Here is a 19,755-nt window from a genome sequence, read left to right on the forward strand (position 1 = left end):
CGAATTCATATATATTGGTTTCTTAATGTTGTTCAAAGTGACCAAAGCGTTATTGCTTCTGAACGTAAAAATATTTTTTTCAAAAGTTGAGGCACGGTACGGTATAGGTAGGTAAATACGCAGAGGGAATGGCTCCCGTGCTTTGGTAGACCAGTGAACTACGTGCGAAATCGAGAACTTTACGGTAGAACAGTTTAACGAGGACCGATACCGCACACCCTCGGGGCCTACGCTGACTGATCAAAGTGGTCAATCACCCGCTTACTGACAGCAGCTAGTGATGCTTGACTTCGGTGTTCTACTGGGAACCGTGTCTTTACTATCAGTCCAATGCGGGATGCAATGCGAGAGAATAAGTGTTATTTTCCTAATGTGATAAACTCTTAACAAACTCACAGGTTTCAGCTTCTTATCTCTTTCTCTGAAAAGAACTTTTTTCATTGTTGAGTGATACTCACCTATCCAATATGCGCCATCGGTGTTGAGTTCTGTGGCTCCAGGTTCTGAAGTGTTGCTGATGGGTGCATTATCGTCAATCGTCATTGTACCACGTCTCATATTTCTAGACAAAGAAATAACGGATACCAGAAATTATGTTTTTTAATATTCACTGATTAATATAACATAAAATATTTAGTAATTGTATGAAAAAAGATTAACACACAGATAGGTAAAAAACTTTCAAGAAAAATAGTTGTCATAAATGTCATTTGGCAATACCAGCGAGCCTTGCTTTGGTAGAATCAAGCGAATTCAGGCAGAGATGTGCTCTTCTTGTTTTTCAATGGTGCCATCCATGGACCGGAATATGATTTTGCCACACACGTATTTCACAGCCTCTTTTACAGGGAGGACTTACTCGCACAACTTTCAGCCATCCGCGGATTGTAATTTTGACCTGAACCAGAGATCGATCAATCTAAAATTATGTACCCCCAGAGGTATTGGTTTGTTATGGGAGCTTGGAGGCCTTTATGACCACGACAGATTTAGCGTACACCAGTCACCTTTGTATACCAGGAGAGTCATCGGGATTTGAACTCACGACCTCTTGAACAGGGTTCCAACAGACGACAAGCCAAGCAATCGGAGCCTAAAATAAAAAAAGTCTAAATGTTTAATAAAGGCCAGGATAGCCAGGATACTAGGCCCATGTCCAAGTGGCAGTGGGTTCGATCCCCGTCGGCCGAAAACTTCCCGTGCAGTAAATGATAACTGATGCACGTTAAATCTGTCGGGTCGCAAAGTCCTTCATGTTCCCATAACAAATCACACCTCTGAGGGTATTGGTTCAGGAGTTTCCTAGTCTTCTGAATTGGTTCAAGATTACAAGGCTACGGAGTTGAACATTAGTAGTCGTAAGCCCAAAATTGGGTCAGCTGTTCAACGACGAATATAAATGTTTAATAATTTTTTCATTTTAAATAAGGGTTTATATAAAAGAAATACTCAATAAGTTTCTTTTTTTAAAATATGAGACAGACATTGGATACATCTTTTATATTTAAATGTATTTCATAATTTCTCATTATATTTTTATAAACTGATTATTAAGATGATTAAAACATTTTGAAAAAAAAAACAAACAAACAAACATTTAACGTATTCAATTGCATAACATTTTCGTGATGAAAATTCGAAATTTTGCAATCTCTTTTAAAAAATTTCGTGTACAGAGTACAATAAAAGTACAATGATATAGGGAAATAAAATAGCTAAAATGAAATGAAATAAACTTTTGCAAAGTGTATTTGTATAATATGAGTAGTGAAAATTATATAGTACAATCACGAGTAAAATTTTAGTTGCAGTCTTTTTTTATTCCCTACAGGAAGTGTGGAAGAAGAAAGAAATACTTCTCTAGGTACACATGCTCCAAGTTTATACGTACTGAAGAGTACGCATTCGAGAGTACCGTTGAGATCATACGTATTAAGATCGTGTCCGTATGATCTATTGCCGCTAGAGTCAGTAAGACTCGTTTTACTCGTGGACCGTGAAAGGAGAATCGCTTTATCAAGTATAGTTTGTCTAAAGTAAGAACTCCCCTTGCCATTCATCTGGTCCCGTGGCGTTGACTATGGTAATGAGGTATAACAATTTCAAGTAGTGGTGTGGGGTTATTGTTTAGGACAAGTTTTGGCTCGAATAGGCGAAAGAAGGGAAATCTTTTTTTCTTCGATTTATTGTGTTTGCCCTAGAGTGAAGAGAAGCTACCCTCCCTGAAATGCTCGATTCTTGTTTCCATAACAGCAGACGGTCTCAGATTTTGTGGTGGTGGGAGCTCTTACCGTAGACAAACTATACGCGTAGTCACGGTCTTGAAGGGGTCAAAAGCATTTTAAAACAAAAAATAACGGTCTCTGTAATAATTCTACGTGGTAGAATCACCTAAAGAAAATACCCAGTACCTTTCGATCAGGGCTGTATGCCATTCTAAATCGTCGATTCTGTGAGTACTTGTTATGGTGAAGGGTTGTGTTTGCTTCCCAAGATTAAAACTCAACTGAAGATGACCCTTTGATATAGCTAAAGCAAGGTAGTCCCCTCGGATGGTCGCTCCTTTATTAGTCCAAATTAAAAGACCACTCTCATGTCCCGTTCGGAAAGTTATTTCTATGTTTGTTTCTCGTTGACCTTCCATTCTGAAATAAAAAGCAAAGGTATAATATAAAGACAATTCTATTCTAAATATTTTATTATCTAACTAAGAGTACAGCAAATTAAAAAGCAACACGTTTTACTATCTTTTACGAATCTACACCATATTAAAGTTAGGATTAATTCCTTCTTGAAAAGCTTTTATAGTTGTAGTTGTTTATTTACGTCGCACTAGAGCTGCGCAATAGGCTATTGGCGACGATCTGGGAAACATCCCTGAGGATGATCCGAAAACGTGCCATCACAATTTTAATCCTTTGCGGGGGGAATGCCTCCCCATGCTTTGATAGCCTGATGACCTGCTCTCAACATTTTAACAAGGACCGATGCCACACATCCTCGGTCCCGTCGTAGCTTGATCAAAGTGGTCACCCACCCGCACAATGACCGCAGCACTGATGCTTGAATTCGGTGTTCTACTGGGAACCCTGTGTTTACGGTTATTCCACTGCGGGGCAATAAAACGTTTATCCATAACATATATGAAGATTAACTTAGTTTTTATGGCATGTTCTATTCGTAATCTAACTGGTGCATCTAATTTATTTGGCTAAAAATATGTATGATGTTTCTCATGAGAAATTTTATAAAGTGAGTTAGATTTTAAAATAATTCGATGTCAGACTGTTTTAATTTTTTGCGTACCCCTCAATGTATTATTTCGATAGTGACAATATATTTTCCTATATGTACCTTCATGTACGTACATTTCGATGTTAGGTTGTGCTTTGCTGAAAAGATTAATTATTTAATTAATTAAATTAGCCACGAAAAGCTACATCCTATTTCTCAACTCCCACGGCTATGTCCTCTAAAGGTGCTTTACACTAATGTATTAATATTGACAAAGCAAAATGTTGCAATAATTGTTGTCATGTGTAAATTCAATTCGGACAAATCCCTGGCAACCAACAAAACAAATTAATTCTTAACTTTAGTGTAAATACTCTGAAAGTTTCCGGTCAACCAACTCATCCAACATTTAATTAAAATAATAAATTTTATTCCATAAATGTTGATAAATTCTACAAATATCATTGAATACAAACGCTATATTTAAATTACGACTTTTAAATAATAAAATTATGAGTTATTTAGTTCAATATAGCTATTGCCTTGCACATATCCACCTAGAGCAAATTCAAGGCAACCAACCAATCAGATCGGTTCTGAACATCAGTACGAACACGCCATAAAAAATTATCTGTATCCACTAATCTGCTCTATTTTTATATTTTATTGGTAAGTTAAATGGGGAAATATATTTTTAAATCTTTTGTTGAAAGTAACATACTACCTTTATCTCACTCTGCACTGTAAACCACTGTGGGTAACACCTATTTCGAATATGATATTGAAAAATCCAATAAATTGTGTGAAAAAATACTTTTTTTCTGGTTAACAACAAATCGAGCTTTCATATACAATTTAAGATATTATCATAAACATTATAGCAATTAACGTATAGCAATTAGCTTATATATATACAATGAATCTAAATATTTATAATGAAACAAGCTTACAACAGACTCTCGCGAATTCACATACTTGAATTATTTTCACCTACGAAAACGCCAACATTGGCGTATTTTGGATTTCACGGTTAATTTGTTCTTAATTAAATTTTAAAAAATGTTCATAATTTTCTTCCTTTAAACTATCTTTTATTAATTTTCTGATTTCTCACCCAATAATCTATTTATATCCACGAAACATTCTGCTCATACTCTAAATCTGACATCACCCTTCAAAATGTAGCATGAAGTTACAAAACATATTTTATCATTTAAATATTTCTGATTTTTAAAGCCTGCAATAGAGTAAAAATAAAAACCTCAAAAATTATACTTACTCAGTTACAATTTTATTAGAGAAACTTAAAAATTTATGACCATCAAACGCAACAGGCCGCTCTAAATCTTCTTTAGAAATTTCTGCGGAGTAAAAAAAATTCATGTATACATTATGAAGATTTTTTGGTAGTATTTTCTTTTCTCTCTGAATAAGTTATTTCTCACCTTTTTCACAGCGCTGTCCCCAAAAATGTATAGGGCATTTACACACAGGCACATTCAAAGTGGGGACACAAATACCATCGTTAAGGCACTGGGACGAATTATCACAGGGTGCTCCCGTGTAACGATGGACTCGGTGGGACCACAAGGCACGGGACATCAGCTTGTCCCATATGTCTCCATTTACTGTAATCCTCTGAATTGCTCCATCAAGACCAACTTTTACTGCAGAGTCATGATTCACTGTCTGCAGATTGGGCACACCGCCAACAAACAAATTGCTCTCTAAATTCAATTCTGTTAGAGATGCCTAAAACGTAAAAATCGTGAAATGCTAACTCGACTTAAACAGTTTCTTTTTTACTATCTGTCTTCCACTATATGTTATTAAATATAAATAGCGAAGGAAGTATTTAAAATAATATTCTGTGGAAGTCATAAGTGCTTTAAATAAACTTACTCTTGAAAATATAGAAATATAATGATATTTCATTCTCGATTTTTTTAGTTTTTAGGCTTTTATCTAGTAGTAACATTTCTTAATATCATTTTAATTCAAGAATTAAAAATTATTCTTTATTACGATTTTAGGAACTATATTTCATGTGTGAGAAGGTGAAAAAGCTCAAGCAAAATTTTGACGACTTTCCGACTAGTTAGATCACTGAAATCTTAACGGTCCATTTTCTTTAACACGCGTTTTGATCTATGTCCAACTTGTTAAGCACGCGTTTTGAGCTGCGTCCATTTTCTTAAGCACGTATTTTGAGTTGCGTACTTTTTTTTAAAAACACGTGAGTTGAGCATTTTGAGTTGTAACTATTTTCTAAAACACGCATTTAAAGCTGCGTCTATTTTTTAAAAATGCATTTTGAGCTGCGTACATTTTCTTAAACACGCATTTTGAGCTACGCTATTTTGCTTTTTATATTTTCTTAAACACGCATTTCGAGCTGTATTGACTTTTTAAACACGCATTTTGAGTTGCGCTATTTCACTTTTTATATTTTCTTAAATACGCATTTTGAGCTGTGTTCAGAATGAAAAGCTCACCGGCAAGATACAAAACTGAAATGATGAAAATAATAAAATAAAATTATTATTATTTTTTTAAATATGTTTTTCAAGTGTTTTTAGAAAGAGATAATATTTTTATTTCACCATTCTTTAAATTTAAAAACTGCATTATTCGGTGCATTACCTCGTAATTTCCGCTCGTGTCTTTTGAACGTGACATGCAAAAGAGATTTCGTTTTAGGCGTGACAAAAATAAAATAATTTTCTCGTTTTAAATCCAATTGAAAAACATAGTTTTTGAAACTTTTTTTTAATATTACTAGAAGGCTCCGCCTTAACTTGCTCCGTTCATATAAATAATTATTACTCAAAGCGAAAGAAAAAAAAAGAAAGAAAAAAATCGCATACTTAAAACTGAAATATATCTTTCAAACAAGATGGAATTAGAAAATAAAACTTTTTTTACAAAAGGTTTAACAGTTCATAGTTCTCTAACTAATTATCGAATGTTAATGTTCTTATTCCATTGTACGGTTACTCCTTGTTCGTACTCCTTGTACTCCATTGTACGTTTTATTCCATTTCTCAACAAACCTTTGCAATTTCCAGTTTCTAAGCCTAATAATTTTTGCGTAGCAAAATAAAATGTAACGTTAATTTGAACACCTAACAGCGTCGGTGGCCATTTCGTTTTTAAAATATTGAGAGATAATATCTTTAAATTGAGATAATATGCAATTGAAATAATTTTTAACCAAATATTTCTTGAAAATTATTGGCAATAGTTAATTTTGATATTCGATAAGGATAAAAATCTTTGGAAATTATATAAGTGGTATGACGTTATTAATAATAATTAAATACAATTAAATATAAAACACTAGTTTATTAGCACATTCTTTTTTCTTTTTCACAAAGTCTTTAGTGTTAACGTGAGTAGTGGTGGCTCAGGGGATGCAGCGTTTGCCTTCCAATGAGGTGAACTGGGTTCGAATTTCAGTGATGGCTGGTCGATGCGAATTCCACACTCGGCTTGCACCGACCACAGTGCTGACGTAAATTATCCTCAGTGGTAGACAGATTATGGATTGCCGCTTGGCTAAGCGTGGGAGGTGTTCCTCCCCATGTGAAGCAAATACGTGTTAGTTCCATCAAAAAATCCTCCACGAAGGCAAATTTCTTCCAATACTTGATCCAGGAATTCCCTCGTTATCTGGATTGGGTTCAAAATTGCAAGGCTACGGAGTTGAACATTGGTAGTCGTAAACTCAAAGAATTGGGTCGACTGTTCAACGACGGTTATAAAATAAAATAAAATAGTGTTGATGTATTTCATGACACAATATTAATACCGAAGAGAAACTTTTCTCATTTGACCAAAAAATTTTTAAAATTTTTTTTTTAGTGGCATAGTTTCAAATGTTTTTTTAATAGTGTTATTAAAAATAATTATTAAACTGTAAAAGTTATCGTTTTCTTACACTTGATTCCGCAAACAATACATCTCCACCATCCACTTGTAAAGAACCATTTTTCCATAAACGGTTAATTTTCACTGAATGCCATTCATTCAAAGAAACAGGTTCTTTACTTCTGAAAACAAAAATCATAAAATTAACATTTTGGGGGTATCATGGCTGTAAGTGAAAATGAGAGGCCAGAGCCCACCCGGTACTGTCACGCCAGGGAGGAAACAGTAAAAATAAACTATGTTTTCCTGATTGCACTTTCTGAGGACAAAAAAATAACAAAATATTCAGCCAACAATAAATCTTAGTCTTAGATCTACGACTTAATATCTCACTTTTTACGCACCCGTTTTAAGAATTTATTCTTGGAATCTGTTTATATTATGAACGGTTCATATTTGAAAATATTAGCGCTCCAAACATGTATATGAAATAAATACAATGCAGGTCTGTTTCCTCCAATGCTCTTTTGTACAACACCACCTAGTGGCGAATAAAGACGTCGACGACCATGGTTTACTGTACAATTCTGAATATTTGTGATGTTCCCCTACATCCCCTTAAAGTTTGTCCCAATAATTCTGAGGATACGGAGCAATCCTTTTTTCCTTTTATTTTTCTACCTCTTGAAATTTTTATTTTTTTAAATGCGGAGAAATTAATAATATATTAATTTTGGCTTTTCCGTGAAAACAAACCGTTGTCTTTTGTCAAAAAAGGAAGTGATAATATAAGAAAATATAAAGCAAGTTAGCATTTAAAAATGTGTATCATTAATTTCATATTAATATTTTCCACACAAAATGTGTTTCTTTTTTGCAGCATTGTTAACAGTTTTTGATTAAGAACTTTTATTTTCAAGGATTTTTAAATTTTGTTGGTATTTTGCATAGTTTTTTCAGGAAACATTCATTCTGTGTCGAAAATCTTTTAAAATTACTTTAAGAGAGCGTTTTTCACATTTATATCGGAAATGTTTTTCTTTTATTTTTTTATTTTTTTGAAAAAAGGTTTGAGGGCAAAGTTAGCTTTAAAATAAACTGAACGCGCAGTTCGTTAATATAAAACAAGTTTTTGATTGAAACCCTTAGGGCAATGGAAAAAGAGGAAGACCTAAAAAATGCTTGGAGCAGGACGATTGTAAACGAATTACGAAAACAATAAGAAAAATATGGTGAGAGGCAAAATATTTGGCCACAAATAGTGTGCGATGTAAAGCTATGATAGAAGCCCTGTGCTCCAATTCGGAGTGAAGAGGAATTTCCTCCTCATCCACAGTCGCAAAATAAGAAACACACCACCTTGAATAACTTTTGGTCTGATCGTCACGTTATTCAATCTTAAAGGTTCGAGAGTATGACTTCAGATATTTTAAGTTACGAAATCAGACACAAAGACGTACTTTATCTGAATTAACTTGCCTTTCTTTTCGATGGATTCGTTTTTCTAATCCCCAAAATATAACACAATTTAGAATATTTTGGTAGTCACAGCATGAGACATATGATCTCCTTAGTTTAGTCAGAAGAGCAATCCCTAGTTTTGACCCCCTAATGTTGTTAATTTTACGATTTGCATATTTCTTCATATCTCCAGTACCTTTAGGTGAATTCAAAAAATGCTTAACTAAATTATAAAATCTCGTTTATCCAAATTATAATTCCATGCAAAATATAACTTTTAGTAAATATTTATTACTTTTTTTATTTTTTACTATATATTTAATAATAATGAAAACACTTTTAATTGCAAGGTACACATTTTTATATCATTTTAAAGAATGCAATTTTAAACGGCAAAATACAAAATTTGAGCGAAATAGGTCAAACAGTTCCCAAGAAATCAAATTTTAAAAACATCGTATTTTTTAAATTCGATTTCTCAGGAATTATTTGACCGATTTTGCTCAAATTTCGTATTCTGTTATGTAAAAATCACATTCTTGAAAATTATGTAAAAAACTGTGTGCCTTGCAACTCAAAATTTATTCGACTATTATTAAATAAAATAATAAATATTTACTAAAAGCTACTTTTTGCATGGAATTATTTTTGGATAAACGAATTTTGTTATAGTTTGTAAATTTTTTTCTTCATTTCGTTTTTAAAGTTCTCTAGTTATATCGAGATACTCAAAAAATGAAATTAGCATTCAGGATTCAACTTTGGATTGGTTTCCTGACTAAACTATGGAGACCATATTTCCAAGATTGGGGCTACCCCCATATTTTCGGGGATCAAAGTTCGGAATCCATCATAAAAAGACTTATGCTCATTCAGAGTAAGTACATTTTTGTGTCTGATTTCGTTGCTTAAAATATCGCTTGCACTAATTAATAAGCATTTTTGAGATCACCCCCTTGTACCATTTAGATTGAGTCTTAGAACATGAAAATCCGATCATTAGATCAAAAGTTATTCAGAGTGGTCCGTCGTTTTACACACAGCAGATTATCCGCGCGAAGAGAAAAATAATCTTAAAAAGCCACGTATTATATTAGCATAAAAATTATAAAAACCTCTAACTCTATTAAATCTCGATGAGAAAAAAAAAGAGAATATCGTTATCAGTGTTCCAAAATAAATAAATAAGAGTTTCTATATTTGAGATATAACAATTATAGGAAATAATACGAAAGCTAATATAATGTTCTAAAATGAGGCAAGAGATTTAAATGCAAATAATAGTTAGTTTAATTTATTTTTTAATACACGAAACTAAATTTGTAAAGATAATCTGTTAGATTGTACCAACCTAATGCTAACAACGCCTCTGATTAAAAGCATGAAATTACATAAAAAGTTAAATACTTCAATATTGAAAGAAATATTTCTGATTTTTGCAAAAATAATAATAAGGATACACATAAAACAATAGTAATAATGATAAGAGGCTTATTTTATACAAAAATGTAAAATTAATGAGTGGGAAAATTTCAGTATATCAACTTTTATTTTTCTCTCGAAGCAATGGAAAAATTTTATAAATAATTAGTTTTTACTAAAATTAACGCATCAGGTGAGTAGCTTAGTTAATCGAAAAGTTTAATTATGGGGGATATATTTTGAATAACATTTTTATGCCTTTAAAAATATTAATAAAATAAACATTTACTGATTTTTTCGAAGTAGGCAAATGTGAACTTTTTGTGCTAATTTTACTTATGCGACTTATTTATGTAAAATCTCATTTTGTAGAGTTTCAATTCTTAGAAATCAATTTTTTTTTAATATTATAAAAATATCCTGCCATCTGAAAGATCCTAAAGTTCAGTTAATTATCAAAAGGCAATTATTTGTTAATTTTTTCTCTTTTTGCAATGGAAAAACCTTTGTGCTTATTATAAAAAAAAATAACGATTAAATTTCTGATTTTTAAGCACATTTCACTGTTTTTTCTTAAACTACCTATTCAAACATGAAATTTTAAAGAGAGCAACAAAAAAAAATGCTAGAGGGCCCAAATTTTTTTTATAATGGAATCATTCCTTCCAGATTATGTTATATGTTTTTTAGCAAAGACTTATTAATAAAATTTACAAAAGAAAAAAAAATGACTATTAAAGTAATTTTTTTTAAAATCTTAAACCATTATCTTATTGCTTTGTTTTGCAGTTTTATCGTTTTTGTGTTAAAATTCAATTTTAAATTCTCCTTCAAAATGTTAAAAAACTTAAATAATTTAATAGATCTGTTTTGAAGACATGAACAACTGTTAGATATTTTTTAAACTCTATATTTTTTACAGCTATTTCGATTTTATGTTAAAATTTAGTTTTAAATTTACTATCAAAATATCAGAAAATTTAAGTAATTTAACAGATATGTTTTGAAGAAATGAACAGTTATTCAATATTGTTTGATTCTATATTTTTGAAAGGCTATTTTGATTTTATTTTAAAATTTCCCTTTAAAATATCAGAAATAAATAATTTAATAAATGTTTTGGAAACATGAACAGCAATTCGATATATTTTCGATTTATATATTTCTACAGCTATTTCAATTTGTTTCAGAAATTTTTAAATTTCCCTTCAAAATATTAGAAAATTTGAATATTTTAATAAATATGTTTTGATGATGTGAAAAAAAATCTGTATTTTCAGTGTTTTATATTTTAAAAGTTTTTATTACGTTTTTGATTTTATATGTAAAAAAATAAACACTAAGAAAATAAACCTGCTAAAGTGGTTTGAAAATGAAGTTTGTTACACTTACTGGGAAGTGTCCAAACTAGACAGAGAAATATGCGTTTTACTACAGAAAATTATTGTAAATTTCACTTTCCGAGTCGTTGCTTGCACACGTTGAATTATTTACGTTTACAATGTTCGGAAAGTAATGAATTAGAAATCAAAAAGTGATACATCGAATTTTTGTTTATGAAATGGAGTGTTACTTACGAAACTGATTGTACTGAGCTTCCCAAATCAAATCGAAAAAGAACATATCCTTCTGAAATAACAATAGATATAAAGTCTCCTTTCCCAGATGAATGCTGTCCATTATACAGAATAGTTCCATGAAGCGATCGAGTTAGAAACCAAACTTCGATGTTGAATGCTTGGCGGACATTTGCGAGAGTGGGGAATTCCATGTAAGAGTCAACTTTAAAATCAGGCACAAAAATATCCCCGGAATCTTGAGTTGCTGAAAAAAAGAGAGTTAAAACTTACAAATGAACACTCTAGAACGTTTTAGAAGAAGTCTTAATCTGACAAATCCATTGTTTAGCAAACGTAGATAAAAATCAGGTCCTGACGTGGAAAAAAAAATTAATTTTATTAAAATCTTCTCAGTAGCCTAGCAACAACATGAAAACTTTTCCAAAACCTACAAGAAAAAGAAAGTCTACGCACGTATTACCATAAACGAGAAGTCCAATCCGAGAGTCTGAACATTGAGTCATCTCTCGTATTTTTCTCCACTGCGCAGTTTTGTAGTACAGACGTTGCGACACCTTTCTTAATTGCCACCACTGCGTGCTGTATGTTCGTTACTTCAGACTACTAAATTGATCCGTGCGGAGGTCCTTTCTTTTCTTGGAGGTGTTATCTTTTATCTAAGCATCTAAATTTGATATTTGATATTTTTCCCCCTAAATACCGCAAAGTGTTTCTTCAAACACTGCATCACAAATATTTTTCATTTACTACCAACAAATGCAGTGAAATAAGAAAAAAAATTATATTGCCAATTACTTGTCAAATAGCTAACTAATTTAATAACAAAAAAAGATTACCTAAAGAACTAATTGTTGCCCGCGGCTTTATTCAAGCGGTAGTTTTTTTTTCTCATTTTTAATAATTTTTTGATGTCGGAGATATTGCCAAAGTTATTTATGTATTGAATTTTAGTAATAATTTAAAATCTCTCTGGCAGCCATTAAAACGTATGAATCACCGTGCGTATAAGATCGGGAGATTTCAACATAAGAGGCAGCAGAATTATTAAAATTATTTCCATCTTTGTCGTTAGAAAAGTAAACAAATGACTCTAATAATCTTCTAAGATAGAAAATTTATCCCAAAGCTCGATTACGTGCAGTACTACTTCCTCACGCACATTTCAAACCATGACTTAAAATAATGAATGAATGATACAAGCATGATGAATGATATAAAATGAAAACACAAAATAAAATAAATACAAAATGAATACAAAATACTAAATGAATACATAATGATCCTGAATCTTAAGACAATCTCACAAAATGAATCTGTATAAAGCGTGTAATAATTATTTAACGTTACTTAAATTATTAAGACAACCTAAAAAAAGGAACAAAATCAGCGGTTTTTAAGAAACTCTTTAACTCCCATTTAAACCTCTTTAAGGTTGGAATATCAAAAACTCCTTTAGTTATATCTATTATCCTTCATTATGCCATAAAAGAAACCAATTGTTCGCATTTCATGAAAATACTCAAAATCAGGACAAGATTTGTGAATACTATTTGACTTCGTATCAATCGATTTTTCCTTTTAAATTTCAGACTCTTAATCGGTCTGAGTGACATGGCCTCGCCTTAAAACATCATATATTCGCAACAGAGTATCAGAGCTTCTTATATCCATTATAAAATTTGCATTTTCAGATTACTTCATAGACAATTAATATCGTAAAACAGAAAGCAATAAATAGCATATAAAAGTATGAAACTAGTATATATATATATCGGTTGCAGGGCTATATCTTCCGTAACATGTCTCTGGTTCCTCTCCAACCCTCCATAACGGATGGAAATGCATTTTACCTGGATTTTTGGATTTTCTCCTATCAGCCACAGTGTTTTCTTAATCTGCTTTTTCATGTTTATTTTTATTCTCTCTCTCTTCAATTTTTTCAGTTTTGTTTCTTACTTTCATTTTCCATTGACTTATTATGGGAGATAAAAAACTTTTCGTGTAATGTACACAAAAGTTATAAGCTGGCATAGTAAATTATTAAAATTAAGTAAAATATTCCTTAAGTTAGATGTAATCGAATGCTGCAATGTGTGGTTGCAGGATATTGTATTGAATGAGCTGATAGTGGATAACTTACTTTTTTCACATAGATCTCCGTACCGTCCAAAAGGGCACTTACATACAAATCCATGTTCTTCATGAATAACACAGTTTGACCCATCAGAACATGGGCCATTACCATTTATGCACTCACTTGGAAGGATCTCGCATGTGCTACCTGCATTGAAATTACACGCATAATTAATTATTAAAAAATATATGTGAAGGTAAAATGATGATTCATTTTCAAGAATGATATAGCTGAGAACAATAAGACTTCCATGTAGGAAAATTGATTATTTTTATTTGGTGAGCTGTTATTCACTGGAACTTGTATAGTACCTGTCTGGAAGCAATATTAAAGAACAGTTTAATGTAAAAATATCACCTTTGAAAACCACCCAATGAACTGTCTCAAGTTCATTCTTGCTTAGAGCTTTTTATTTTTGTGCCGAGAAATGCCTTGACATTGAAAAGAAAAGAATTATAAAATGAAGAATAGGAAGTCTCAAGCAGCTAATAATTGAGCATAAAACGTGTCTTCGTGATTTAAAATTTAGTGAAGAACAACTTTCTTATTTTGTCATAATTGCGCTACCTTCCTTTTTTTGTTTGTTATAAATATTTACTTTTAATATTAATTAAATAAATTATGAATAAATAAATAATAATTTTAATTGAAAATTTTGTTAATAGTTGTAAAAACTATGCTTTTCAAAATAATGTTTTTCAAGTGGAATAAATGGAGAATTTTTATTTTTCATTTTTGCTAGACTTAAAATAAATAAAAAAAACCGTACGCATTAATACTTTCGAAAGACGTGCGTACGTGTGTGTGGAGGGATTATCGATATGGTTGAAGGGCATTATGCTTGAGAAACTAGGTAATCATATCACCAAATTTCACATTTAGTTAAACTTTCTGACAATAGGTGGCCCTGCAAGTTCTTTTCTCATGTTAAATTTCTTTGGGAATAGAGCTTTAGTTGTGTTTCAGCTGGTGATACTCCAAAACGATTAATATATTGTTTGAACGTGAATACGCTGTGTGAACGACGAACAGTCGACCCAAATTTGAGTTTACAGATACCAATGTTCAACTTCGTAGCCTTGTAATTTTGATTCCAATCCAGAAGACAAGGGCACTCCTGGATCAGTATCCTAAGAGGTATTGATTTGTGACCCCGACAGATTTAACGTGCACCAGTCCCCATTTGGTACACGGGGATTCTTCGGCTGTCTGGATTCGAACTCCCGTCCTCTCGAACACTAGTCCAACGTCCTACCGACCAGACTGTCCCGGTCCTTTGTGATTACCATTTTATTTTATATTTTATAAACGTCGTTGAACAACCGACCCAATTTTTGGATTTACGACTGCTTAGGATCAACTACGTAGCCTTGTAATTTTGACTCTAATCCAGAAGACAAGATAACTCCTGGATCAAGTATTGGGAGAAATTTTGCCTTCGTGTAGGACTTTTTTGATGGAACTAACCCGCATTTGTGTTACGTGGAGAGAAAAACCACTGGAGCATCCCGCGGTTATCCTGACGTCAAGGGGACTCTAACCCATGATCAGTTTAACACTGAGGATGTTTCACGTTAGCACTGTGGTCGGTACAAACCGGATGCGGAATTCGTATCTATAAACCATCTCTGGGATTCGAACCCGATTCACCTCATTGGAAGGCGAACGCTCTATCCCCTGAGCCATCGCTGCCCCGTGATTACCATTATCAAAATCTCTCACAAGTGCTCACAATATGCGTGGCAAAATACTGACTTGGGATCTTTCGGATTCAATTTATCTGTAGCTCTCGCATTACAGCAGCTCCACCTAGTAGCAGAAAATTTACTAAATGTGCAATTAGAATTAGGTCTGTTGAAATTACCTAGTTTCCCAAGCAGATTGCCCTCAACCATTCAATTTTCAATCACGTTTCGCTCTTTTTTTTAAAAATTGATTTTTAAAATCCATTCACCATTTTCGGGACATCTGGTATTTAAACATCATATATGAATTCTTTAAGCCCAATACTAAGTCTAGAAATTATTTCTCAGACAGAGAAGTACGCAAAATTGTTAATTAGAACTCTTCAAAGTAATCCCAGTTGATGGAATCAGGTTCAAACCGATAACTTTTATTCTTTTTGGAATTATTACGCAACATGTACTTTCTTAATATAGTGTCTTAAAAAATAAATGGTTGCTGGATTAGATTAGTTTAAGAAACATTTCTCCGAAGTTCATCAAGGTACTGTAGCACGGATCAGTTTTAAATACTTATTACAAATGGCTGACCAATTTTTATTTTAAATTTTTTTGCTCTAGAAAAAAGTATACTGTAGAAGAAATTATTTTTTTAGTTAAAGATAATCATTGAATCGTAAACTTAAAGCTAAAAATTCTGCTGTTAAAGCAAAAAATTAAGCTGAGAAAAGTGTCTTAAGGCCTATGTCATGTTCTTTTCTTGACACTTGTCTACGTCATGTTCCTTCCCTACTTATGCAAAATATACTGTACTTTATCTCTTTGAATTCAATAAAAGTTTTTCGTTTTAAAAATGCTATCTTAATTAAGGAGTAGACAATCCAAGCGACAGCCATAAATAAAAGAGAAATTTTTTGCAGGCATGTTTTGCAATATAAACGACTTTAATTACTCAGCTGTAATTTTCACAAAAATTTCTGAGATTTCTTATGATTATTCGTCATTGAATTTAAATAAAATGAGAGAGAACTACAAAAGTAATAAATAAAAAATATGCAACATTGCAAGCTTACCGCTATATCCAGGGAGGCAAAGACACTCGAAGTCTGTGTCACTGATTGGCACACATATTGCATCATTCTTGCATGGTTGATCTATGCAAGATATTGTTCCACATTCATCTAAGAAAATATTTTTACATTTTACAAGTCAAAATATTGCTGTATTTTAGAAGTCACATGTAATCAGTTAAATCATTTTACAACATAATCATATTACTTTTTCAGTACTAATTGTAGCATTCAGAGGTGGTTTTGAAAATTGAACACTAGGGGGCAATAATTCAATAAAATCAGTTTATTTCTTCAATGGGTATTTAGAAATGCATGTGAAGGTATAAGTTCTATCTCAAAAAACTATTAATAAAAGAGAGCCGTGGTAGCTCAGGGAATAGAGCACTCACCTCTCAATGAGGTGAACCGGGTTCGAATGATTGATTCGAATTCTGCATCCGGCTCGCACCGACCACAGTCCTGACGTAAAATATCCTCAGTGGTTGATGGATCATGGGTTAGAGTCCCCTTGCTGTCAGGCTAACCATGGGAGGTTTTCGTGATTTTCCTCTTCATCTAACGCAAATGCGGGTTAGCTCCATCAAAAAGGACTCCACGAAGGCAAATTTCTTCCAATACTTGAGGATCTGATCATTAGATCAATTCAAATTTCTCCCAATACCAGGAGTTTCTTTGTCTTCTGAATTGGGTGCAAAATTACAAGAATATGGAGTTGAACATTGGTAGCCGTAAACTGAAAATTCTGTCAGCATTTGCTCAACGATGGTTATAAATTATAAATAAAAGAATTCATTAATATCTTAACTGATGGGTTAAATAATTAAATCTTCGATTAACCTCAAACTTTTAAAAATGTTTTTCTCCAACTTCGAACACAAAATAAAAGGTCGTTCAAACATTATATAAGCATTTAGGGGCTCTTGTAGTTTTATTCTTCGTTAAGAAAGAGGAAGAAAAAAGCAATGCGTAGGAAAGCATTATATAAATTTTAAAAATTAATAACTTACTGCAATTCCTTTGCTACTTGCTGAGGTTTAATGACAAAGGAGGGGATCTAAAACGGCAGAAACTGCTTGCGCAATCTTTGTGAAGTAGTTTAATGTGCTTGCTTTCGTATGCCTCTTAAGGCAGAGGAATGCTACTGTTCTTGTTTTCCAGTGGTGCCATCTATGGCCAAGAATTAGACTTCTGTCACACCCATTCTTCACACCAGTTCATAGAGCGGACCCATTAATACATCCATTCATTCGTCCACAGATCGTAATTTTGACCTGAATATGTGAACGATTGATCTCTAATCCAGTACCCCCATTGATTGGACTTTGCTACTCGAAAGATTTAACGTGCATCAGTCACCATTTACTACACGGGGAGTCTTCGGCCGGCTGGGTTCGAGTCCACGAACTCTCGGACATGGTCCCAGCGCCCTACTGATTAGGCTATCCCGGCCAGTAGTTTAATGTAATACGGGTAAGTAAAATATGGGAATTGATTTGGTAAATTAGTATTTTTAAAAATATTGATTTTATCAAAAGTTTTCTTTTGACCCTTGAATTATTGTTGTCTCGATGACAAATGTTTTGCGGTGTAAGGCGAGTATACTTCATTATAGTTTTGTTTACAATTTGTCAATAGTTTTGAATTCTGTTTAATATATTCTCCTAAGTTCCAGTGTCTAATATTTTAGACATAATTTGGAAATTTATCTCTAAAAAAATGATATTTAATGATTCTTTTCCTATTGGAATATTTTAACAAAGCGATTGTCAATATAAAAATATCGTTGTTTTATCCACTGTTGGTCGGAGTTTTACACTACAATGAAAAATTATAAGTAAGGTAAGAAATTCAATTCAAGTAGTTCTTTGGGCAGTTTTATGACAAATATCTTATTATCTGAATCTAGTAGCATTTGTTTCATGTCCAAAACGTAAAGAAATGCACTTTAAAAAAATATCCAACAGTGTGCAAAAAATGATAAAAAATTATAATTCATAGTTTTTCATGCAATAATTAAAAATAATTAAAGTTGATTAAGTTTACTTACTTGAGTATTTTAAAATATTTTATTAATTTATGAGTTACATTCTTCTAAGCTACATACTTCGAAATAAAAATCTGATTTTCTGTCATAATTACAAGCTTCGGTCTCGGGGTTAAATGCATAAATTGTTAGTTAAAAAAATATTAATTTGAAACCATAACCTCAAGTTTTAATAGCAGGAGGTTAAATTTTTAATCAAATAATATTAATTTGAAACCATGACCTCAAGCTTTGATAGCAGGAGGTTAAATACATAAATTGTTAATCAAATAATATTAATTTGAAACCATGACCTCCAACTTTGATAGCAGGAGGTTAAATACATAAATAGTTAATCAAATTATATTAATTTGAACTGTAACTATTTCTAGAAACTTAAAACTAAGTTATTTGTTAACTTTCATTTTATAAGTTTGTAAACTGTATAAAAATATTTTTAACTTTACATATAAAAATATTGACATTTAAATTTCAATAAAGGATCTAAAATCCGAAGTATTAATAAAAATATTTGCAATATTTATTATTTATATATGCACAGCTTATTTCAATACAATAAGATGATTTATTATATTTATTGTTTATCGAAAAGAATTACTAATTGCGTGAAAAATGTATATTGTTAAAATAAATTAAAACTGGATATGAATAGAATATTTTGAATGTAATAGTCAAAGATAATATAATGATTAGAGAAATATTACAGAAAAAATGACTTGTTGGTATTTTTATAAATATTGTACTCATTATGGATTAAATCGAGTATTTATTCAGTTCAAATAAAATCCCAAAAGTCATTAAAAATAGAAATATTTTGTGCAGTTCCGATTTCACTAATTACAAGTTGAATCAACTATTTCTAAAAGTTTAGTTGCACATTTTCGAAAATAAATTGAGTGCTTTATCTCAAAGGAATTCAGGTACAAAATTCAAAGCCTTCGAATTTTTATTTCGCTTTATACCAATTAAATCACATATTTGATTTTTTTTTTATTTATAAAGAATCGTTTAATGTATGTTTCAAATCATAAATGATTTTGTGAAATTGGGAAATGGATCTTTATTTTTTTACTAATTAATTTGGTTTTATGTAAAGCGCAGGCTTCTGAAATATAAATTTTTTAAAAATTATTTCGTAATCTTATCGTAATTATATATATATATATATATATATTATCGATTTCTTAATTCCTCCTCACTCTCTTTTCTTTTAATGAGAGTTATATATTAGCTGTCTGAAGATAAGCATTTAGGG

At 31.7% G+C, this 19,755-nt stretch overlaps 1 protein-coding gene across 1 annotated transcript in view; it reads right to left on the minus strand.

The window, feature by feature from the left end:
* The window catches only part of LOC107441545 (agrin), a gene marked incomplete in the record, with an annotated part of 156,998 nt that overhangs the window by 7,313 nt on the left and 129,930 nt on the right, over nucleotides 1-19,755 (minus strand). The window contains 8 exon segments of the mRNA XM_071183122.1: nucleotides 459-562; nucleotides 2,412-2,645; nucleotides 4,514-4,595; nucleotides 4,680-4,986; nucleotides 7,175-7,286; nucleotides 11,565-11,811; nucleotides 13,708-13,848; nucleotides 16,457-16,564. Of these exon segments, the coding sequence (XP_071039223.1) occupies nucleotides 459-562; nucleotides 2,412-2,645; nucleotides 4,514-4,595; nucleotides 4,680-4,986; nucleotides 7,175-7,286; nucleotides 11,565-11,811; nucleotides 13,708-13,848; nucleotides 16,457-16,564 (1,335 nt within the window).

The sequence above is a fragment of the Parasteatoda tepidariorum genome, chromosome 7 (genome assembly GCF_043381705.1).
Source record: "Parasteatoda tepidariorum isolate YZ-2023 chromosome 7, CAS_Ptep_4.0, whole genome shotgun sequence".
NCBI classification, from domain to species: Eukaryota; Metazoa; Arthropoda; class Arachnida; order Araneae; family Theridiidae; genus Parasteatoda; species Parasteatoda tepidariorum.